The 25842-nt window shown below is 38.7% G+C and overlaps 1 protein-coding gene across 1 annotated transcript in view; it reads left to right on the forward strand.

Annotated features, from left to right (window-relative positions):
• Nucleotides 1-23705, forward strand: part of ECI2 (enoyl-CoA delta isomerase 2) — a 35809-nt gene extending 12104 nt beyond the window's left edge. The window contains 6 exon segments of the mRNA XM_073225247.1: nucleotides 164-233; nucleotides 15322-15424; nucleotides 16173-16293; nucleotides 20503-20592; nucleotides 21973-22116; nucleotides 22759-23705. Of these exon segments, the coding sequence (XP_073081348.1) occupies nucleotides 164-233; nucleotides 15322-15424; nucleotides 16173-16293; nucleotides 20503-20592; nucleotides 21973-22116; nucleotides 22759-22914 (684 nt within the window). The 3' untranslated portion in view covers nucleotides 22915-23705.
• The last annotated feature ends 2137 nt before the right edge of the window (nucleotides 23706-25842 follow it).

A 25842-nucleotide genomic window follows, 5' to 3' on the forward strand; every position in this document is an offset into this window, starting at 1 on the left:
TCAAATGTGCCAGGTTGCCTTTTTGGTTATGTAAATACAACCAGCATAAATGTTTGGTCCTTTGCAAAGAGTAGGATGGCAAGACTGAATGTAGTGAATCCACTGGGCAGTGGTGACCATTTTCAGACTTGTTTCTATTTGCTCTTCTTCCCCTCTCACTTAGATGTATCAGGAAATCATGCTGGCACTTAAATCTGCAAGCAAGGATGATTCAAGCATAACTGTTTTAACAGGTAAGACTTTTTGGATTTTTTTTAATTCTTAAATTTTTGTTTGGGGGGATTATCAGTAATATAGGAAATTGAATAAATAACTCAGATCTTTTTCAGCATAAGGTACTTTAATTCTTAAATATATAAGATACAGAATTGATATCTTTATCATGTAAAAAGCAGACACAGATTGGTAAGAAAAGTTCTAAGACCAACTAGATAAATCGACGAGTAAAATAGTTTACATAGACAGTCCCTGTTTGAAACAAGGAAAAATGCAACCTTATTAATCATAAATACAAATCAAAATGATGAGATACCATTTTGTAGTTACTTGAGTTAGCAAAATTTTTAATTATTCCCAATTTTGACAAGTTTATGGTAGGATTAATCCCTCTGATTCTTGTTGACAGCAGTGTAAATGGTACCAAAAAGTGTAAATAGCTAAGGAAAAGGGCATTTGACAATGTATAAAATGTTCATTTTCTTTGGCACAGAAATCCTACTTAAGGGAATTTATATTAGGCAAATTATCCAAGAAAAGGGGAAGGTCTTATGCAAGAAAGATCATCTTTGTAGTACTACTTACAATTGTGAAAATATTAAAACATTCCAAATATGTTGCCATAATAGAATAAAAAAGCAAGTTATAGAATATCCAGTAGACTGTATTGCACAAGCATCAAAAATTATGGTTTTAAAGACTGACAATAGAAAAAAATGCTTAGGACATAATAAGAAACAGTGAAAATTATGTCAGTACTGTGATTTCAACTGGAAACTATGGATGCCCCTGGGCCTGGGAGGACGGGAACATAGAAAGTGGAAGTTGTTGGATCTGCAAGGGGAACCTTGTGTAGGGGGCTTAGGCTTAGGACTCACGTCAGCTTGAGTTTAAATCCTGGTTTCATTCCTTATTACCTGTGGGTGACCTTTGCTTCCTGACTGGGGAAGGCAGTGCTTTCTCAGACAGTCTGGATGGTTGAGATGGTGGCATGAGATAATGAGGGGCATGGCACAGAGCAGGCACTTGATAGATGGTGGTTGTTACTGTTTGTTGGCATGGTAGATGCAGGAGTCATTTTCTTTAATTTTCATTAAAATTTGTAAAATAAAGTGGAGACAACAGATGGCTTTTTACTTGTATAAAAAAGAGACTAGAAAAAGACTAGGTGGAGAAATCTAAGAGCTGATCAGATGGGACGGGGAAAGGGGGAAATTGAAGATGACCCTGAAATCAACCTTGTTGAGTATTAATACCATAATTTGTTCAGTACTGTTTGCACTTCTCTGGCAAATCTTCACCCGTCCTTTTAATCCTTTTAACTTTATACCTTTCTGAGTTATTTTTAATGTACTGTTTCTCATAAAGTACATTGTTAGATTTTCCCCCTTTGACCCAGTCTGAGTTTTCTTGTAAAGGTACATTTACCTGTTTATATTTATGCATATGACAGATATGTTAACATTTTAGTTTTGGCCTCTTATGTGCTATTTACACTTCTGTAATTGTTTTTTACTTCATAGTCTATGTATTCCTTTGTTTTATGTATCTTTCTTCTCATAGTTTGGAAAAAAGATTTTTTACTGCTTTTAGTAATACTTTTATAGCTTTCATGGTACATTTCAGTTAGCTCTGTCTTGTATTATTTCCTTTGGATAGTATCTATTGACTGCCCCCATGAAAGACAAGGAAGTTAGCATGAATTTCCTGACACCCCTCAAGCCTCTGTTCCATCAAGTCTCATTAGTAGTGCTCTATTATCTTCTAGCACTGAATGTTATTGGAGAGAAATTTGAGGCTACCATTACTTTTGTTTTTTAGCCCCTTTATGAGATCATTTCTTTTCCCAAGAAGACCATGGATACCCTCCCATTCTTTATCAGTTTTTCCTAGAAAATACATATCCTTTTTAAACTATTGAGGCCTTGTTTTACATTTCCTTTGCTAATATCTCTGAATATTTTTATTTCAATTGGTATATTTTCTTTAAAATAAATTATAGTTATGGAAAATAAATGTCCAGTCTACTGAGATGGTTATCTGTTATTTCCTCCAAATTCTTAATTCTTGTCTTCAGTTTATTTTGCAGTTGTCTCAGTCCTAAGTCCAATTCCCTCATTGCATTTTTAGCAGTATGTCTTCTTTTTACTGCTTCCAGTGGCATCATGTCTGCTAGCACATAAATTTGTTGGGATAGGTTTTATTGCTCATATGGTTTTTGAAAATGCTATTTATGATGCTGTTTGGTCCTGGTGGAAACATGGGGAAAAAGGTAATAAGGAACAAATTTATGATGTAAAAACACTGCTGAAATCAAATATAGCTCTTTGTTTCTTAGTTTCCCAAATATAACAATCTAAAGCTCTACTACAAAGCAGACATGTCCTTTGAATATTTTCTTTGAAACTTGCCCTTGAGCTCATTCCCATGTGGCTTCTAAATTTAGCTTAGGTCCCTACTGACTTTTGTGTCCTTAAATTAAGGGATGTCTTTCAGGCCTAATCTGACTTTCCCTTTGTCTCAATTCTCCATCTTCCTGAGTCTCCAGTGGCACAACTTACCCCTACGTTTCTTCCTGTCCCTGGTAGCTCTCCTGATCTCCTCTACAGCTCCATCCTCTGTGGCCATCAAATGGGAGAGGTCCCAGAGGTTTAGCCCTGGCACTCTTCTCTTCTCTTCTTCCTCTGCATTCTCCCTGGGCTCTCTCAGCTATGCCAACCCTTCACAAAAGTCTATATGCCATGTTTGGACTTGCCAGGGGCTTCATTCTGTGTACCCACCTGGCACATCCTCAGGGGCGTCCCTCCCACAGCTCTTGTACCTTTCTCATTGTTTCCAGTGACAGCATGTGGCTCAACATCTACCCTGGCATGTGGACCAGAATCCTAACATTTCACTATTGACACTTGCCGTGTCTGTTCTAATCACATTTCACTTCATTGATATCTCTGTAATCAGTCCTTTTTAATGTCTCCTCTGTACTAGTCAAAGCAACCATGGCCTCTTCCCTAAACTGAAGTAAGCCCTTACTATTTGATCCCCTTTGCCCTCTCTCCTATACCCAGGGCAGCCTCCTCACTACACCTAGTGTAAACTTCTTCCAAATAAAAATCTTCCCCCTGACATTTAAAACTTCAGTAGAACCACGACATTTAAATGGATAAATGATGCTTGAGCAACTAAGTAGCCATATGGGATAAAATAAACTTCAATCCCATCTTACACCCTCCACAAAATTAATTTAAAAGTTATGTAAGCGTAAAACCCAGAAGCATGACTTGTAGAAGAAACATAGAATATCTCTGTGACCTTAGGCTAGGCACAGATTTTCTTGGACAGTACATAAAAAACATTAACCATAAAAAAAACAATTTACAAATTAGATTTCATCGACATTTAAAATGCTTATTCATCAAAAGACAATAATAAGAAAATAAATATATAGGTGACAGGCTGGGAAAAAAGTTTGCCGTATGCAGACATTGTATTAAGGATTGATATGCAGAACATATAAAAATACTACAAATTAATAAAATGAACAGCCAGATTTAAAAACTGGATAAAAGACTTGTACATCTCATAAAAGATGTATGGTTGCCAATACACATGTGAAAATATGCTCAATATCATTCGTCATCAAAAAAATGCAAATTAAAACCACAGTGAAGAGGCAGAAAAAGATGGCGGCATGAGAAGTGAGGCAGAAACCTCCTCCCAACCACATATAACATGAAAGTACAGCATATACAACTAATCCTGAAAGAGAGACTGGAAAGAAGACTGCCACAGATGGCCTACATCTGGGGGAAAGAGAGGACCTCACAGAAAAGGGTAGTAGTAAAGCTGTAATCTGGTGGGTCACAAGCCCTCCCCCACCCCAGCTCACAGGTGGGAAGAAGAGAAATGGAGTGGGGAGGGAGTAGAAGCCCAGGACTGCTAAATGCCCATCCCTGCAGATCTGCTCCAGAAGCACATACCCACATTACATGGTTCTCTAGAGATTACTGGGATTGAAAAGCAAACACAGGCAGAATACTTGGAAAGACTTAGTTAGCTTCCAGCCACTTGTGGAGAACAGATACCCAAACTGGCCACACTGGGAAAAAAGAAAGTTGGGTACTTTGAAAGACTTCCCAATACTGATAGAGCTGCTAAAGGTGCAAGGATTACACAGAGCTTGCTGCTCAGGAGAAAGGAAAGGTGGACAAAAATCATCACAGCACACTCAACCCAGGTCGTTGGGAACTCTCAGGAGCTTCAGGCTCTACATCCCTTGGCTGGCAATGCAATGCTGAGGCCCCTCACTGCAATACACAGCCTGGGGATCCTTCCTCCTGGCTGGCACCAGTTGGCAATCCTGCTGCCCCCGCAATTGCACCAGGCCAGCCAGAGGGCAGCCGCACCTATGGCACTTACAAGAACATAACACAGAGGTGCCTCTACTGCACACTTGTTCCACTCGACCTAGCAGTGGAGGCAGGAACTTCAGCCAGAAAGCAGGAAAGAACTCTTTCTTCCCAGTAGGCACCAGTGCTGCTAGCCTGTGTCCCCTGCCATCGCTCAGGAACTGGGCAACTCCAGAGAGTACAGCTTCTGGGCACTAGAGTGCACCTCCTACACAAAGTTATTCCATAGTAATCATTACAAATATGAAATGGTGAAAGAATCGTATACAAATGAAAATCCTTCAAACACCACAAAGAGGGCTAAGTGAAACTAAAATAACCAATCTTCTTGATAAATATTTCAAAATAAAATTAATAAACATGCTCATAGAGCTATAGAAAAATATTCAAAACCTCAAGGAGGACTTCAGGAAAGAGACAGAAAGTTGAAACATACAGTATCAAATGAAATATACAATGAAAGGATTTAAAAGCAGATTAGATGAGGGATTAAAGATGACAGTGTGAGAGGTGAAACAGAACTCCTCCCAAAACCACATATAATATGAAAATATACTTAATGCAACTAATCCTACAAGAGCAACAAGAAAGAAGGCTGCACCAGACTACATACACCTGGAGAACAGAGCAGACCTCACAAAACAGGACAACATAACAAAGCCTTGATTGAGCAGAAGCCAACCCCTTCCCCAACCCCAGCTTCCTCATGGGAGGAACAGAAACAGCGGGGAGGGGGTGTAAGCCTAGGACTGCTGAACACTCAGCCCTGGAGATCTGCTTTGGGAGCACAAACTTACATTGCATGGTGCTCTGGAGATTAGTGGGGTTGGAAAGCTAAGCCAGGTAGAATACTTGGAGAGACTGAGATTCCAGCCATTTGTGGATTGTGGAGGGATCCACATCCAGCTGCTCTGGGTCAAAGGAAAGGTGAATGGTCTGAGAGGCTTCGTAGCAGCAAGAGGGCTGCTGAAGGGGTGGGAATTGCACAGAGCTTCCTGTACAGGAGAAGGGATAGGTGGACAAGGTTGTCTGGGCACGCTGTGCCCAGCAGTTTGGGAACTTTTAGGAGCTTCAGGTTCTCCATCCCCCTGGGTGGCTACACAGCTCCAAGGCCCCCCCAATGTGATACACAGCCTGCTGCACCTTCCTCCTGGCCTGCTGGCACCATCTCGCAAACCGGCAGTCCCTGACCTAGCGTCACGCCAGCCAGAGGGCAGTCCCGCCTACAGCAGCTACAAACACAAAGCATAGAGGCTTTCACCTATGTACTCGGCCCACTGATTCTGGCGGTGAAGACAGACACTTCATCAGGGAAATAGGAAACAGCTCTTTCCTCCCCCCAGGCACCAGCACTGCTCCCCTGCAACCTCCAACATAACTCCACGGGCTGAGTGGCTCCAGAGACTAGAGCTTCTGGGCACTAGAGGGCACACATACAAATATGAAACATCAAAGGAACCTGGTTCAGAACAAAATCTCACAAACACCAGAAAAAGGACCAAGTGTAACTGAACTCACCAATCTTCCTGAAAAAGTGTTCAAAATAAAAATCATAAACATACTCATGGAGATACAAAAAAATATTCAAGAACTCAGGGACAAATTTAGGATGGAGATTCAATCATTAAGAAATTCCATATCTGAAATGAAACATACAATGGAGGAATTTAAAAGATTACATGTAATAGAAGAGACGGTAAATGGAATAGAAATTAGAGAAGGGAATATGAAGAAGCTGAGGCACAGAGAGAAAAAGGGATCTCTAGGAATGAAAGAATACTGAGAGAACTGTGACCAATCCAAATGGAACGATATTCACATTATAGGGGTACCAGAAGAAGAAGAAAGAAAAACAGGGATAGAAAGTGTCTTTGAGGAGGTAATTGCTGAAACTTCCTCGATCTGGGGAAGGAGATAGTGTCTCAGGCCATGGAGGTGCACAGATCTCCCAATACAAGGACACAAGGGACCCAGGGAAGACAACACCAAGACATATGATAATTAAAATGCAAAGATCAAGGATAAAGACAGTCTTTTAAAAGCAGCTAGAGAGAGAAATAGGGTAACATAGAAGGAAAACCCATCAGGCTATCATCAGGCTTCTCAAGAGAAAACTTACAGGCCAGAAGGGAGTGGATGATATATTTAATGCAATCAATCAGAAGGGCTTTGAACAAAGAATAATCTACCCGGCAAGATTATCATTTAAATTTGAAGGAGGGAATAAACAATTTTCAGATAAGCAAAAGCTAAGAGAATTTACTTACCACAAACCACCTCTACAGTGTATTTTGGAGGGACTGCTATAGATGGAAGTGTTCCTAATACTAAATAACTGTCACCAGAGGAAATAAAACCACAGTAAAGAAAGTAGAACAATTAATTACAAAGCAGATGCAAAATCACATCACCTATCCCCAAAGTCAATCAAGGGATAGACAAAAAGTACAGAATATGATACCTAATATATAAAGAATGGAGGAGGAAGAAAATGGAAAAATAAAAGGACCTTTAGGTTGTGTCTGTAATAGCATACTGAGTTAAATTAGACTGTTAGATAGGAAGGGAATACCGTTGAATCTTTGGTAGCCACAAATGTAAATCCCACAATGGCAATAAGTACATACCTACCCATAATCACCCTAAATGTAAATGGTCTGAATGCAGCAATCAAAAGACGGAGTCACTGAATGGATAAAAAAACAAGAACCTTCTATGTGCTGCCTACAAGAGATTCACTTCAAATCCAAAGATATACACAGACTAAAAGTAAACTGTTGGAAAAAGACATTTCATGCAAGTAATAGGGAGAAAAAAGCAGGAATTGCATTACTTGTATCAGACAAAATAGACTTCAAAACAAAGAAAGTAACAAGAGACAAAGAAGGACATTATGTAATGATAAAGGGGTCTATCCAACAAGAGGATAGCACTAAAATAAATGTCTATTCACCCAACACAGGATCACCTACATATGTGAAACAAATACTAACAGAATTACAGGGGGAAATAGAATGCAATGCATTCATTTTAGGAGACTTCAACATGCCACTTACTCCGAAGGACAGATCAACCAGACAGAAAATAAGTAAGGAGAGAGAGGCATTGAACAACACATTAGATCAGATGGACCTAACGGACATCTACAGAACACTCCAACCAAAAGCCACAGGATACACATTCTTCTCAACACATGGAACATTTTCAACAGTAGATCATATACTAGGCCACAAAGAGAGCCTCAGTAAATTCAAAAAGATTGAAATTGTACCAACCAGTTTCTCAGACCACAAGGTATGAAACTAGAAATAATTTCCACAAAGAAAACAAAAAGCCTGCAAACACATGGATGCTTAATAACATGCTCCTAAATAATCAATGGATCAATGACCAGATAAAAACAGAGATCAAGCAACATATGGAGACAAATGACAACAATAATTCAACACCGCAAAATCTGTTCAATGCAGCAAAGGCAGTGCTAAGAGGGAAGTGTTTTGCAATACAGGCCTACCTCAGGAAAGAAGAACAATCCCATATGAACATTCTAAACTCACAATTAACAAACCTAGAAATAGAAGAACAAACGAGGCCCAAAGTCAGTAGAAGGAGGGACATAATCAAGATTAGAAGAGAAATAAATAAAATTGAGAAGACTAAAACAATAGAATGAATGAAAACAGGAGCTGGTTCTTCGAGAAAATAAACAAAATAGATAAACCCCTAGCCAGTCTTATCAAGAAAAAAAGAGAGACTACACACACAAAAAGAATCAGAAATGAGAAAAGAAAAATCACTACAGACACAACAGAAATACCAAGAATTATGAGAGAATACTATGAAAAATTATATGCTAACAAACTGGATAACCTAGAAGAAATGGACAACTTTCTAGAAAAATACAACCTTCCAAGGCTGACCCAGGAAGAAACAGAAAATCTAAACAGACCAATTACCAGCAATGAAATTGAATTGTTAATCAAAAAACTACCTAAGAAGAAAACCTCTGGACAAGATGGTTTCATGGCTGAATTTTATCAAACATTTACTAAAGACCTAATACCCATCCTCCTTATAGTTTTCCAAAATGTAGAAGAGGAGGGAGTACTCCCAAATTCATGCAACAAGGCCAGCATTACTCTAATACCTAAACCAGCAAAAGTACCACAAAAAATGAAAATTACAGACCAATATCCCTGATGAAAATACATGCAAAAATACTCAACAAAATATTAGCAAACTGAATTCAAAAATACAGTAAAAAGATCATCCATCATGATCAACTAGGATTTATTCCAGGGATGCAATGATGGTACAATATTAGAAAATCCATCAACAAAAAGGACAAAAAAAACCCACATGATCATCTCCATAGATGCTGAAAAAGCATTTGACAAAATTCAACATCCATTCATGATAAAAACTCTCAACAAAATGAGTATAGCAGGCATGTACCTCAACATTATGAAGGCCATATATGACAAACCCACAGCCAACATCATACTTAACAGAGAGAAGCTGAAAGCATTTCCTTTAAGATTGGGAACTAAACAAGGATGCGCACTCACCCCACTTTTACTCAACATAGCACCAGAGGTCCTAGCCACAACAATCAGACAACATAAAGAAATAAAAGGCATCCAGATTGGCAAGGAAGAAGTTAAACTGTCCCTGTTTGCAGATGACGTGATATTGGACATAACCCTAAAGAATCCACTCCAAAACTGAGATCTAATATCTGAATTCAGCAAAGTTGCAGTATACAAAATTAATATGGAGAAATGTGTTGCATGAGGTACTATCAATGAGTTAACAGAAAGAGAAATCAGGAAATAAACTTCATTTCCAATTGCATCGAAAAGAATAAAATACCTCAGAATAAACCTAACCAAGGCAGTGAAAGACCTATACTCTGAAAACTATAAGACACTCATGAGAGAAATTAATGAAGGCACCAATAAATGAAAATATATCCATTGCTCTTGGATAGGAAGAATTAATATTGTCAAAATGGCCATCCTGCCTAAAGCAATCTACAGATTAAGTGCAGTCCCTATCAAAATACTGCCAGCATTCTTCAACCAACTAGAACAAATAGTTCTAAAATTCATATGGAACTGCAAAAGACCCCGAAAAGCCAAAGCAGTCCTTAGAAGGAATAATAAACCTGGGGAGATTATGCTCCCTGACTTCAAGCTCTACCACAAACCTACAGTAATCAAAACATTTGGAACTGGCACAAGAACAGACCCATATAGATCAGTGGAACAGAATAGAGAGCCCGGATATAAACTCACACATATATGGCCAATTAATGTACAATAAAGGAGCCATGGATATACAATGGGAAACAACTGGTGTTGGCAAAACTGGGCAGCTACATGTAAGAGAATGAAACTGGATTATTGTCTAACTACATACACAAAAGTAAACTCAAAATGGATCAAAGACCTGAATGTAGTTCACGAAACCATAAAACTCTTAGAAGAAAGCTTAGGCAAAAATCTCTTGAATATAACTGTGAGCAACTTTTTACTGAACACATTTACAGGCAAGGGAAACAAAAGCAAAAATGAACAGACGGGATTACATCAAACTAAAAATCATCTGTATAGCAAAGGACACCATCAGTAGAACAAAACGGCATCCTACAGTTTAGGAGAATATATTTATAAATGACATATCCAATAAGGGGTTAACATCCCAAATATATAAGAGCTCAAATGCCTTAACACCCAAAAAGCAAATAACCTGATTATAAAATGGATGGAGGATCTGAACAGACAGTTCTCCAAAGAAGAAATTCAGATGGCCAACAGGCACATGAAAAGATGCTCCACATCCCTAATCATTAGGGAAATGCAAATTAAAACGACAATGAGATAACACCTCACACCAGTTAGGATGGCCAATATCCAAAAGACAAGGAACAACAAATGCTAGTGAAGATGCAGTGAAAGGGAAACCCTTTTACCCTGTTTGTGGGAATCTAAACTAGTTCAACCATTGTGGAAAGCAACATGGAGATTCCTTAAGAAACTAAAACTAGAAATACTATTTGATCCAGGAAGTCCACTCCTAGGAATTTACCCTAAGAAAACAAGATCACAGATTCAAAAAACATATGCACCCCTATGTTTATTGCAACACTATTTACAATAGCCAAGATATGGAAGCAATCTAAGTGTCCATTAGTAGACGACTGGATAAACCAGAAGTGGTACATATACAGAATGGAATATTATTCAGCCATAAGAAGAAAACAAGTCCTACCATTTTCAACATGGATGGAGCTTGGTATTATGTTCAGTGAAATAAGCCAGGCAGAGAAAGACAAGAACCAAATGATTTCACTCATTTGTGGAGTGTTAACAACAAAACAAAACTGAAGGAACAAAACAGCAGCAGACAGACTCCAAGAAGAGACTAGAGGTTACCAAAGGGAAAGGGACTGAGGAGGATAGGTGGGGAGAGAGGGAAAAGAGGATTAAAAGGCATTATGATTAACACACATAATGTAGTGGGGTCACGGGGAAAGCATTATAGTACAGACAAGATGAGTAGAGACTTTATAGCATCTTATTGTACTGATGTACTGTGACTGTCAGAGGGGACTTGATAATGTGGGTGAATGTAGTAGCCATAGTGTTGCTCATGTGAAACCTCCATAAGATTGTATATCAATGATACCTTAATAAAATAAGTGAAAAACAGCAAACCACAGTGAAATTCTTCACCCACTAGAATAGCTAAAAGACAAACAATGCCAAATATTAGTGATGTGGAGCAACTAAAAATTTTACATGTTTCTGACATGAGATCACTTTGGAAAATTGGCAACATTTTATTGACTTAAGCACTCACCAACCTGGTGTCACAGCAATCCAGTCTTAGACAATTACTCATGATAAATTAAGCATATTTCTACAAAATAGTTTGTACTGTAACAACCATAGTAGCCCAATTCACAGTAGCCAAAACCCAAAAATAACTGAAATATCCATCAATGGATGAATAAACAAATTACTGACTATTCATTCAGCAGAGTACTACTCAGAAATAAAAAGGAATTAATAACTGATGCACAAACAATTATGGGTGAAACTTTACAACATACTTCAGCAAAAGAAGACTTTGATTACATATTCCAGGCATATTTCATTTTATTGTGCTTGCTTGACTGTGCTTCGCAGCTACTGCATTTTCACAAATTGGAGATTTGTGACAACCCTGTGTTGAGGATGTCTGTCAGCAGTATTTTTCTAGCAGCATTTTCTCACTTTGCATCTCAGTGACACATTTTGGTATTTTAACATATTTCAATCATATTTCACAATATTTTAATCATTTGCATTATTCATTTTATGGTGATCTCTGATCACTGATCTTTGATGTTACTATTAGAATTGTTTAGGGACACCATGAACCACACCTATATAAGATTGCAAACTTAAATTTGTAAATATTGTATGTGTTCTGAACTGCTCCACTGACTGGCCATTCCCTCATCTCTCTCCCTCTCCTTGGGTCTCCCTATTCCCTGAGACACAACAATATTGAAATTAGGCAGTTAATAACCTTTCAATGGCCTCCAAGTGTTAAAGTGAAAGGGAGAGTTGTATGTCTCTCACTTTAAATCAAAAGCTAGAAATGATTAAGCTTAATGAGGATGGCATGTCTAAAGATGAGATAGGCTGAAAGCTAGGGCTCTTGTACCAAACAACCAACTTGTAAAAGCAAAGGGAAAGTTCTTGAAGGAAATATAAAGTGCTACTCCAGTGAACACACAAATGCTAAGAAGGCAAAATAGCCTTATTGCTGATATGGGGAAAGTTGAGTTGTCTAGATAGAAGATCAGACCAGCCACAGCATTTGCTTAAACCAAAGCCTAACCTGGAGCAAGGCCCTAACTTTTCAATTATTTGGAAGCTTAGAGATGTGAAGAAGCTGCAGAAGAAAGGTTTGAAGCTATTATTCACTTATTTGTGAAGCATAAAAACAAAGCAAAACAGAAGGAACAAAATAGCAGTAGACTCATAGACACCGAGAAGGGACTGGTGGTTACCAAAGGGGAGAAGTTGGAGAGGGTCGGGGGGGAGGGAGAAGGGGATTAAGGAGCACAAGAATTCACAATCACAGTATAGGCTGGTCACAGGGATGGTAGTACAGCATAGAGAATACAGTTAATGTGTCTGTAACATCTTACTGTGTTCATGAACAGTGACCACACTAGTGGGGGTGAGGACTTGATAATATGGGTGAATTTTGAACCACTGTATTGTATGTTTGAAACCATCACAGATTGTATATCAATGGTATTTTAATAAAAAAAAAGGAAGTTTGAAGCTAGCAGAGGTTGGTTCATGAGCTTTAAGCAAAGAAGCCTGCTCTGTAACAGAAAAATGCAAGGTGTAGCAGCAAGTATTGATGGAGCAGCTGCAGCAAGTTATCTATAATATCTGCTAAGATAATTAACAAAGGCGGCTACACTAAAAAGATTTCAGTGTAGATGAAACAGCCTTCTATTGGAAGAAGATACCATCTGGGACTTTCATAGCTAGAGAGAAGTCGATGCCTGGCTTCGAATCTTCAAAGATTTGAAGCTCTTATTAGGGCTTTTATTAGCTCTTATTAGGGCTAACACAACTGGTGACATCAAGTTGAAGCCAGTGCTCATGTACCGTTCTGAAAATCTTAGGGCCCTTAAGAATGACACTAAATATACTCTGTGTGTGCTTTATAAATGGAACAACAAAGCCAAGATGACAGCACATCTATTTACAACGTGGTTTACTGAATATTTTGAGCCCACTGTTGAGAGAAAAGTACTTCTTCCAAAATATTAGTGCTCATTGACAATATACCTGGTCACCCATGAGCTCTGATGGATAGTGAGCTTAATGTTGTTTTCATGCCTGCCAACACCACATCCATTCTGCAGCCCAATGGACCATGGAGTAATTTTGACTTTCAAATCTTGTTATTTAAGAAACATATTTTGTAAGACTAGAGCTGCCATAGGTAGTGATTCCTCTGATGGGGGTAAATTGAAAACCTTCTGGAAAGGGGTCACCATTCTAGATGCCATTAAGAACATTCATGATTCATGGAAAGAGGTCAAAATATAATTAACAGGAATTTGGAAGTTGATTCCAGTCATCCTGGGGTTCAAGACTTCATTGGAAGAAGTAACCGCAGGTGTGGTGGAAGCAGCAGAACTAGACTTAGAGGTGGAGCCCGAGGATGTGACTGAGCTGTGCCGTCTCATCATCAACCAGAATGGATGAGGAGGACTTTCTGGTGGATAAGCAAAGAAAGTGCTTTCTTGAGATGGAATCTACTGCTGGCGAAGACGCTGTGAGGATTGTTGAAAGGACAATAAAGGATTGAGAATATTACATAAACTTAGTTGGTCAAGCAGCAGCAGGTTTTAAGAGGACTGACTCTGATTCTGAAAGAAGTCTTCCTGCGAGTAAAATACTATCAAACAGCATCGCACGCTATAGAGAAACGTTCATGAAAGGAAGAGTCGATGTGGTAGACTTCACGGTTGTCTTATTTAAAGAAGTTGCCCCGGCCGCCCCAGCCCTCAGCAGCCACCATCCTGATTAGTCAGCAGCCATTAACATCAAAGTAAGACCCTCTGCCAGCAAAAAGGTTACAATTCGTTGAAAGCTCAGATGATATTTAGCTTTTTTAGCAATAAAGTATTTTTAATTAAGATGTGTACTTTGTTTTTTAGATATAATGCTATCACACCCTTAATAGACTGCAGTATAGTGTAAACAACTTTAATCTGTACTGGGAAACTAAAAAAATTCATTTGACTTGCTTCATTGTAATATTTGCTGTATCACAGCGATCTGGAACTGAACCTGCAATATCTTCAAGGTATGCGTGAATATGATTCCATTTATAATAATTCTAAAATAGGCAAATCTATGATGATTGAAGTCAGAAAGCAATCGTCTCAGGGCAGGGTGGGGTTGGCCTGAATGGCAAGGAGGTTAAGGAAACTTCCTGGGGTGATGGAAATGTCCTACATCTTGTTCTGTAGGTGATCACATGGATATTTACAAGTATCAAAAATCACTGAGCCAAGTGTTTTAAAACAAGTAATTTTATTGTATGTAATATACTTTAATTGTAAATAAAACCTCTTCAGTGGCTCCTAAAATAAAAGGCAAAACTTTATGAACTCCAAAGCCCCACGTGGTCTATCCTGCCTATCCTCATCCTACGCCAGCTTCTACCCACTGGCTCGTTCTGCTGTGGCACAGTGGCACTTCTTCGTCCCATCATGTACCCCAGGCTTACTCCCTCCACAGAACCTTTGCACCTGCTGTCCCTTTGCATGAATATTCTTCCCACCCCTCTAGCTAGGGCTTTGCTTGCCCTGCAGATCTCAGTTCAGTTGTCCCTTCCTCAGGAAAGTACCTCCCTAAGCCTCCTGATTATAACAGATCCCACTACATATGCTCATCCTACCATCATGTACCTCCCCTGTGTATCGGTTGGCTTACCTACATGTATTTGTGTTTTTTAATCTGTGCAACTTACTCTCCAGTCTGTAAATTAGGACAAGAGCCACAGCTGGCTCACCTAGTTTGTTCCAGTGTTTGGCATCCAACGTGGCACATAGTAGATACTCAGTAATTATAGCATGAATGAGTGGTGAATCTGCTGATTTTGCTTACAGGAAATGGTGATTATTACTGTAGTGGGAATGATCTGACTAACTTCCTGGATATCCCCCCTGGTGGAGTAGAAGAGAAAGCCAAAAATGGTGCCACTCTGCTGAGGTAAGAGTGACATTAGTCTGACCTCACAGGGCTCATCTTTATACATCACAGTGGTATTTAGTTAAGCAAAAGTAAGATAAATACTTCGTGTCACTGTGATTGTGACTTTGAACAAGCATATTTCTCCAAATTGCCCCTATCAATATGTGGGCATTCACTCTATGACTTTAAATTCTGTTACCTGTTCATCCTGCCGCTCTACATGATTTGACTGGAAAGCATAACAGTAAACTGTAGTTGTAAATAAAATTCTCATTCTAAGGCAGAAGTTAGTAAATTCTTATCTGGCTAGAGAAATGCATGGCTCCCATGATTGTTGGTAATAGGATACTTGTAGTCTCGATACAGAGGGTGTGAAGGCTTCTCTCTTCTTAACTTGTTACCCTTGCTGAGTCTGATTCCCACTGAGCTGTAATGTTGCAGCACGTTCGGTCAGCCATTCTATTAAGTCTACAGCTGATTTACAGCTCCGACTGAGCTGCCCGGAATACAAGATTTGAGCTAAGGTCATACTAAAGGTCTCACTCTGTGAGCTTCCATCAAGTACCCTTCAGATGGGTGTCCAGGATGAATCTGGTATGGGATGCCAGGGAGGTGCCAAGACAAGGAGGCTCTTCTGGGTGATATGGAAACACCCAGCCTGACTGGAAGAGTTTGTTACGTCAAAGACTCATACAGTCTTGCCTGTACATACTTCCATAATGCTGCTTTAGAACATTTAAATGTTTTCATATTTCCATTTCTGTAGGGAATTTGTAGGCTGTTTTATAGATTTCCCGAAGCCTCTGGTTGCATTGGTGAATGGTCCAGCTGTGGGAATCTCTGTCACCATACTTGGGCTCTTTGATGCTGTGTATGCATCTGACAGGGTAAGTTAACTCCCAGAACGTTATGAAGTCATGCAAGTAAAACTGAGAAGTGAATTCTCCTTTATTGTTGCTAGTAGTAAATGGGTTACATATGGCTTATGATAGAATGGACTAAATTTAAGTTTTTCCCAAAGAATTAGTCTAACTAATTTGACTCATTTTATTTTTTCTTCCTTATTAACTTGAATTTTCCTAAGCACCAGTATTATTGTGAACATTGTCCCAACTCATCTGGTTCTATGTTCTAATCAAATTGCAGTTATTCAATTTTCAATTTTCGTGTTACTCTAAAATAGTCAAGAGACCTTGAAAGCTTCTTATTGGGGATGAAAAATAGCATCTTTGCAGGTTATGCAAGTGCATTACTTGATGTTTTTTTTCCCAAGTAAACAAATCCTGGAATTTAGATTTTTAGATAATAAACAATTTTCAGTATTATCAACTCCCCCTTCTTTGCAGACAAGGAAACTGAAGCTCAGAGAAGTTACTTGCTCAAAACACAATTCCGCCTTGTGTTCACCATTGAATTGCAGTTTGACCCTTGAACACAGGTTTGAACTGCACAGGTTCCCTTACATGCAGATTTTTTTTCATTAAGGTATCATTGATATACAATCTTATACTCAGGTTTCACATGTGGTTACTACATTCTCCCCTATTATCAAGTCCCCCCACACACCCCATTACAGTCACTGTCCATCAGTGTAGTAAGATGCTACAGTCACTACTTGTCTTCTCTGTGCTACACTGCCTTCCCTGTGCCCCCCCCGATATTATGTGCGCTAATCATAATACCCCCTAATAACATTATCCCTCCCTTACCACTTACCCTCCCCAAACCCTTTCCCTTTGGTAACCACTAGTCCATTCTTGGGTTCTGTGAGTCTGCTGCTGTGTTTTGCTTTCTTGTTACGCAGATTTTTTTAAATTAATGTACTGGAAAATTTTTTGGAGGTAACAAAATTGGAAAAAACATTTTCTTTCTTTAGCTTTATTGTAAGACTACATTATATGATACATATAACATAAAGTATGTGTTAATCAACTGTTTATGTTATTGATAAGGCTTCTGGTCAACAGTATAAGCTAATAGTTAAGTTTTGGGGGAATCAAAAGTTACACATGGATTTTTGACTGCAGGGGTCAGCACCCCTATCCCCCACATTGTTTTATTTTTATTCTTACAACAGTAGTAATATATGTCATAGTGGAAAATAAAATTTTGAAAAACATGGAAAAATACAAAGAAAAAATTTTGGTTAAAAATCATCTTTATCTTAACACTGAGATAACCAGTGCCAATGTTTGGGTTATTTAACTTATCTAATTTAACCAGTGCCTGACTCCTAGTCAGGCTATTTATACTTTTTGTCATTATAAACAAAGATGTGATAAGCATTTATCTTAGAACTTTTGCTGTACAACTAACAATCACCTCTAGGGTTATCAGATTCTTCGAGTGATTTTTGCTTACATGGTGGTAAAATTTGCGGATCTGCATACAACCTTGTGGGAAACATTTGGTCTCTACCACTGAAAAGACTCCTAGTTTTGTTTAGAAGTGTTTTCCCCACTGGTCGATAGGACCATATGTCAGGGTCCTTAACTCTGGTTATCGTTTACTGGATTCCACTTGCTCAAGTTGGGCATGTTGTCAGATCTTAATCTTATTAATAATTCTCCCATAAAAATAGCAAATGAGGTTGTAGGTACTGAACTGCCTAACCTTTACAGGTGGAAGTTTCTGCTCAAAGGCAGAAATCAATAGTCTTTGGTCACCTCCCCTGTGTTAGATGACCAGTTAATTGACCTCACCCGAACTTAAGGGTCTCTCATTCTTTAGTACCTAGAGGACAAATATATCATCTCATTTGAATCTTGTCCTGATTCTTCCACTTAATTCAAAATCCACAGAATTCAAAATGACTGTCATATATATAATCTTAAAGATTTCTGGGAATTCGATCTTATAATTCAAATTGGAATTAAAAATTGAAATGAGTATTTGTGTATGTATGTGTGTGTGTGTATATACATACATATACATGTATATATAATTTAAATCCTAAAGGATTTGGCCCAAAGTAAATTATTTGACAAATAGCAACCACTGCTAAGGGTTCACCCAACTGAATTAAACCAAAGTTCAACTTAAAATCAGGTAAGAAAAACAGAAGAAAGAGACTCTGGAGACGGATTTATCATTACTGGCTTCTTGAATAAATACCATACGGAATGTGGGTTAATATTTAACTCATACAACCAAATCATCTTTATTATGGGCAATAGGTAACATTGCCTATTAGCTTCTCTGTCAGCAAATGGGCTAATAAGAAGATGGAAATTATAAAAATAATAAATATTTGAGTACACTATATACTAGGCACTGTGTTGATCCACATTGTATGTATTCACTTAATGTGCTCAACAGCCCTGTGCGATAGGTACCTTCATCCTCATTGTACAGATGAGGACACTGGCACAGAGAGGTTAAGGAAGTCCTAGAGTCACTAAGCTGTCTGATGCTGGAGCCCAAACCCTCCACAAACCTACCTGCTCTATTCCTGAAAAAAGATGAATGCTTATTTATAATAACTCTTGTGCATAAGTTCAATGCTGCTTATTGTCGGCTACATACATGTACCTGGTTTGTGTTTTTTCTCAGTTACCTGTTTAATTTCCTTAGGCTTTGACTTCTCAGTATATTTTCTTAAATAAGCTTTCTTTTAGGGGTAAAAAAGAAGGCATGTAACATTTATAACTTTTATATTTTTATTATTTTTATTTCTGTGCTGCATACATTATATATTTACATCTTCTAACAATGTTCAATAAAAAATAACATCATCTCTGGTTATGGGAAATTAAGTCTAAATATTCTGTTTACAAATTGTCAATTATAAATTAATTCCCTTTCGTCAGGACTTTCATTCATCAAAAAACATGTAAAATAGTAAATGTAGAAAAAATACTACAAATTACTCTGTATTCTTGATAACCAATATTCGAGTAGATTCTAGTATTTGGGGCAAAATTAGATCGAGGAAACAGTTTTCAACTGACATAACAAAGACTAATCTCTCTAATGTATTTTTTAAAATATGTCTCTAAAGTTATACATCAACAACTTAATATAAAAATGGGCAGTGAAGAGAAATCAATAGCCCACAGAGAAGAGGTGAAATGGCTCTGAAAAATATATAAGAAAGACATTGGTAAGAAAATGACTTGGAACCAGAATATATAAAGGACTTCAACTCATAATAAAAAGGCAACCGATCTAACTTAAAAATAGTGGGCAAAATTTTGTAACAGTTATCTCACCAAAGAAGATAAACAAATGTGTAATAAGTACATGACAAGATGGTCAACATCATTCATCATTAGGGAAATGTAAATTAAAACCACAACCAGATTCTAGTACAGACCTACTAGAATGGTTAGAGTTAAAAAAGACTCGTGATAAGAAAGTTTAGTGAGAATGTGGAGCAACTGAGGCATGTACACTGCTGCTAGGAATAGTAAATGGTATGCCACTTGGGGAGACAGGTTGGCAGCCTCTTAGAAAATGAAACCACACATTTACCACACAACCCAGCAATGCTACTTTTAGGTCCTCAAGGAGAACTAAAGGCATGTTCATGCAGAGACCTGTATACAAATTGCATATCAATCTTATTTATAACAGCTAGAATACGGGAACTAACACCAATGGCTTCAACTGGTGAATGGATAAACAAATGATGACACATCCATACAACGGAATAATCAGAAAGAAGGAAAAGGCTACTAATACATCAACAACATGCAATTCTCAAAAGCTTTACTGAAAGGACAAAAGAAAAAAGGCAACAGAATGTATGACTCCATTTATGTAACATTCTAGAACAGGCAAAACTATAGGGATAGAAAACATCAGTGGTTGCTTGGGGATGGGAGGAATAGATTGAGTCTGGAAGGGCAGGAAGGAATTTTTTGGGGTGTGGAAATATTCTGTATCTTGACTGTGGTGGCTACATAACTATATACACTTACTAAGACTCATCAAGATACATACTTTAAAAGAGTGAATTTTGTGTGTATATACCATCCTAATCCTAATTTTTAAAAAAATACTCCTCAATTAAGTATTATGAGGATATGGACAAATTGTGTTTTTTTTTAAATCATATACAAAAATAATAATTTCCTTTTTTTCCCTCCAAATAGGCAACATTTCATACACCTTTTAGTCGCCTAGGCCAGAGCCCAGAGGGATGCTCCTCTTACACCTTCCCAAGGATAATGGGCCCAGCCAAGGTAACTTTCGGAAACATTAAAAGTAAATTTTATTAAATGATCTCTATTCCAGAGGCAATGCTATGTCCTCCATTCTTTCCCTGGATAATATAAACCAAATGGAAGCAGTTATTTGATGCCCAACTCTGAGACTTTTTAGAGGAACCAAGCTGTGGGAAATGTCTGGTATGAGGGAAAGGTTAGAAACTCTCCCGGCAAGTCCTACAGCGAGGATGCTGCTATTCCAGTGGGTTGCCCAGGCTGGTGGCATCGCAGGCAGTGCAAGGCCGTCCCCCACAGCTGTGGGCATTGGTCAGCAGAAGGACCAGGACTGTGCCAGCTCAGGGCTACATAACTTCTTTATGGATGAGCAGCATCTCCTGAAAGTGATGAGGGGACCCCTTTGCTTCAGAGTCACGTGACATGCCAGCAGCTACGAGGCTTATGGGGTTTCCCATGCCCAAAGCTACCCGCAGGCACCACATCCTTCCCATCAGCTGGCTCTACACCAATGCACTAAGGCTCTCAGAGTGGTCAAGTGGCTGCTCAGGTTGTCCCTGTGTTTATGGAAACCTAGTTGCCCCTGCTCTGTGCATGAGTCCAAAGTGATCATGACCAGACCAGGGAGCCGGGGGAAAGAAAAAGGCTTAGCAAACTTTGAGATCTGCAAGGGGGGGTTGGAATTGAGCCTGTTTTCATTGGCTGTTAGGCTTTTGTTATAAGTGTACTTTTTACAAAAATCTCACTATTTTGTCATATACGCTGAATCATTATACAGATTTTAACTTTGAAGGACCAACTCTAAGGCTTAGAGCATTTGGCTCTGAAATAGTCTTTACTTTTCTGGAAGAGAAATTGCAAACGTAGAGAAGGATATCCATTTAGTGACCACAGTTTTGTTAGAAACTGAATTAGTCTTTCTCATTTTCCTTCAGTTCAGCAGAACTAATTGAGTACCTGTGCAGGCAAGGAAAGCTGTCAGAGCTAGACTGCCAGGTAGAAGTGCCAGGAAGGGAATTCTAAAAGTCAGGCATTCCCTGTGACCATGAGTTTTATTTATTTTTTCTTTTACAATTGTTTATAGTGTATAAAAATTATAGCTGCTATGGATCAGATCAGCATCCGCTTTGTGTGATTTCCTCCCCAGCTCCCTGCTCTGGCCTCTCCAACCCAGACACACAGAGGCAGCAGCCCCGAGCAACCTTGCAGGGCCAAGGGGGCCTCAGCATGTAGTTTGCAAACCATTGCCTGTTGAGATCATTGGTTCTCCCTTAGTGACAGATACTAGCAACCTCAAAAGACCACCAGTAAATGTCCCTATGTCTACTGAGAGCAGTTAATTCTGAAGCTAACTGAGCTTTATTTCATTAAGTTAATGTTTTACTCTTGCTTTTATTTCAGGCAGCAGAGATGCTTATTTTTGGAAAGAAGTTAACAGCAAGAGAAGCATGTGCTCAAGGACTTGTTACTGAAGTCTTTCCTGATGGCACTTTCCAGAAAGAAGTTTGGACCAGGCTGAAAGCATATTCAGAGCTCCCCCCAAATGTTAGTATTCTTTTTGTTTTTTTATTTGTAGGAATAGAAATATTTTATCTGCCTTAGGAAGAAAAAGCAATTTAAAAAACAACATATATCTTGGTTAGCTTGAAGCAATCTAAATTTGAGGGTAAAAATAACCATAATAATGTTAGAAATACTGATTTTTGTAAAACTTATCAAATAGGCATTCCATTTCTATGATATGAAGTCAGAGGGACAATTCTTTCTGAAGACAACTTTGAGGAGGATGACAGGCATTATTTCCAAACACTTTTTTGTGGAATCCAGATGAGAAACCAGATAGGTTGGTTTTCAGGAGATTCTCAACCGTGCAGCACATTTGTTTTTATATATGACAGCTAGCGATGGACTGTTCTTGTGTTCTTGCTGCTCAATTAAGTGTGGTTCTGGCGCCAGAAGCTTTAGTATCTGGGGCTTTTTAGGAATGTGTCCTGACAGGCCCTGTCCCCCATCTACTGGGATGATTTATATACACATTAAAATTTGAGAAGCACTGTCTTTATTGTACATGTATCTCAAGGAGTCACGGAATTAAATGAACAGCAGGGAGACAAGAATCAGAATCACAGGACGACCGCACTCCTCTCAGAACACCTCTTAGCTTCAGTGTTGGTTTTGGTTTTGCAGGCGGTGAGAATTCCAAAACAGGTCATCAGAAATAAGGAGAAAGAAAAGCTACGTGCTGTTAATGCTGAAGAAAGCAGTGTCCTCCAGGGAAGGTGGCTGTCAGCCGAATGCAGGAATGCAGTCGTGAGCTTTTTATCCAGAAGAGCAAAACTGTGATGACTATTACAGTGCAGCTCAGCACGTCAAAGGAAAGGATGTGCAGTTCTTTCTGATTTCTAGTGCTTGAACTAAATAAGCCTCACTGTGCCTTTCTTCCGTGCTAAAAGATCTCTTCTGATGATTATATTTCACTGGAGCACTAATGGAAAACAAATTATGTAAAAAGCTTTAAGAATTCACATGGGTTTTTGATAATAGGGGTCTTACATCTTTCGACATGAATCGTTGTTGCCAGGAACACTGAAGCATTGTGCCTGGGCCCTGCTTTGAGAAGCATTCCCAGCATTGCAAGCTGAAGTCGTGTCTCTGAACACCACTACACTCTGCCTTCCGCAAAGTCTAACGGACTCAATTGGCCAAACACTGACAGCCTCTGGGTTACCCACTGGAGATCTTCAACAGGTTGCATGTTCTTTTTCAGCCATCCAGCAAGGGAGAAAATGGAAGTAGCATTACTAGAACATAAGTAAGTGTCTTGGTTTCATTTTTTTTTTCTGTAAGTAATAAAAGTACATGATAGGAGAGTCAGAATGCTTGCAAGTTTGTTTTGATTGCTTCCATGTGTATCAATTAAACAAGGAGAGGGTGTAATTTCAATGACTACCAACTGACACAGAATATTTTCCTTCTTCCTTTTTGTTTAACTTTTCCTTTAAGCATCATCATTCAGGTAGCCAACCCACTGAACCTCTAACTTTTTAGTTTTTTTTTTATTCCAGTAATCTTAATCCAAAATGTTCAGTTTTATAGAAAATATGTGAATAGTAATAAAAGTAATGTTTATTGAGCATTGTTTGTTACTAGTGCTTAATGCCCATAATCATACCGTATCCTCAAAAAACAATGTCAAAAATTAAGTGAGGAAGGTCCTGTTGCTACTCTGCAAGTAGGGGTCCAGAGGCCTAGAGCTTTAAGTCACTTTCCCAGAATAAGTATTGTGGAGAGTTCCAGATCCACTGTCACCGTGAGCAGTGACTGCCCATCTCTCCCACTAATTGCAAATAAAATCTCTGGCCAGAATACAAAAACAATTACTTGAGGATGCTGAAATTAAACAAAAGTGGATGGGTTGTGTTAGGGTGTCAAAATACAGAGAAGTGACTGTACAGGGATGAGTTTCTCAGATTGTGAAAAGTAGGGAAACAGTTGCTGGGATCTCTCTCCTCAGCCTGTGGCTTGTACCTTTAAGGCAGACCCCTGTGCAGTGGTGGCCATGATGTGGCTGGCTAAAGAAAATTTGAGGTAAAGGAAAGTCTCTAAACAGGAGAAATCCCCTAAGGAATAAGGAGTGGGTGGGAGGGGGAAGGAAAATCGCAGAGAGAAATGTTCCTCTAATTTTGTGTATGAGCCCATACACACCTGAGGTTCATGAGTGGGAAAGATTCAGACCAACAAAATCAAGCCTGTAAGTACTAAACTTGGATTTTCACCACCACCCCAAAATATCAGTTTGTAATCTGAACCTAACCAGACTTACTAAAAAACAGCAACATTCTTCACAGATAATTTCAACAGGACCCCGAGACCATGCACCATAATATTCCCAATGTCTATGATACAATCCTAAATTACCTGACATACAAGACTGTGAAAATATGAACACTTTCAGATGAGAGTGATCTTGAGATGACCTAGTTGTTGGAACTTTTACACAAAGACTTCAAAGCAATTCTTATAACTGTGCTCCACACGGTGGAGAAAAACACATTTGAAATATGAATTCTCAGCAGAGAAACATAAACTGCAAATGAGAACCAAATAAAAAACTGAAAATCTGAAATTTAAAAATCTGGAGGGACTCACTAGCATACTCTAATGACACAGTAGTGGAGTCAGTGAACCTAGAAGATAAGCCAGTGGAAATTAAGCAATATGAAGAATGGAGAGAAGAAAATACTGGGAAAAGATGAATAAACAGTGACATCAGGTTGGCAACTAGGAAGTTACAGGTCCCCATTCCCCATAGGAACATAAACAACTACAGAAACCAGTCAAACATCTACAGCAAATGAGTGTGCAGTCAAGAAAAAATGACATTAAAACAAGATAAGATAGGAAATTTTGTAGTATTTTTATTTACCTGTACCCCACTCAATCCCCTGCATGGTGTGGTAGGAGGCATTAGCCTAGTTCCCAGCTCTCTCCCCTGGGAAGCGGAGTTGAATTCGTTTGCAACATTCTGCCCTGTTTGTTAGCTGCCTGAGGGACTGGTTGCTGTCTTGCCTGACTCACAGTTTGGGCAGGGAACACTGAAGAGTGTGGATCTCAGGCTAGAAGCCATAGAAGGCAGTAGCGGGCAATGAAATACATTAAGAGTACAGCTGATTGTAGACCCATGGATATGGAGGAAGATTACCAGCAGAGGAATACAGTAGAACATTTAAGGCGCTGGGAAGAAGCTGGCCTGAGACTATTTGGGAAATTAAAAGAAGCCAGCACAAATTTAAAAAACTGTAAACAAAAATAAAACATACACAGAGGCCCAGAGAAGAAGCATGCTCCAAGAAGATGTGAGAAGGCCTGGCTCATCTCAAGACTAGAGAAGATTTTATAACACCAGTATGCAAACATGAAAGAATCCTGTTTTCAAATGCTCAGTTTCAACAAAAGGCTTTAAGACACGCAAAGAAGCAGGGAAACATGTCCCATTCATAGGAACAAAATCTCCAGAAACAGTCCCTGAAGAAACACAGGCATCAGACTTAACTAGACAAAACAATTGAAATATGCTCAAAAGAACTAAAGAAAAACATGGACAAAGAGTTAAAGGAAATAAGGGAAACATCACATGAACAAAATAAGAATAACAACAGAGAGATTGTTTTTTTAAACATTCTGGAGCTGAAAATTACAATAACTGAATGGAAAAATTCACTAGAGGGGCTCAACAGCAGATTCGAAGGGGTAGAAAAAAGAATCAGCAAA

The sequence above is a fragment of the Manis javanica genome, chromosome 16 (assembly GCF_040802235.1).
Source record: "Manis javanica isolate MJ-LG chromosome 16, MJ_LKY, whole genome shotgun sequence".
NCBI lineage: Eukaryota > Metazoa > Chordata > Mammalia > Pholidota > Manidae > Manis > Manis javanica.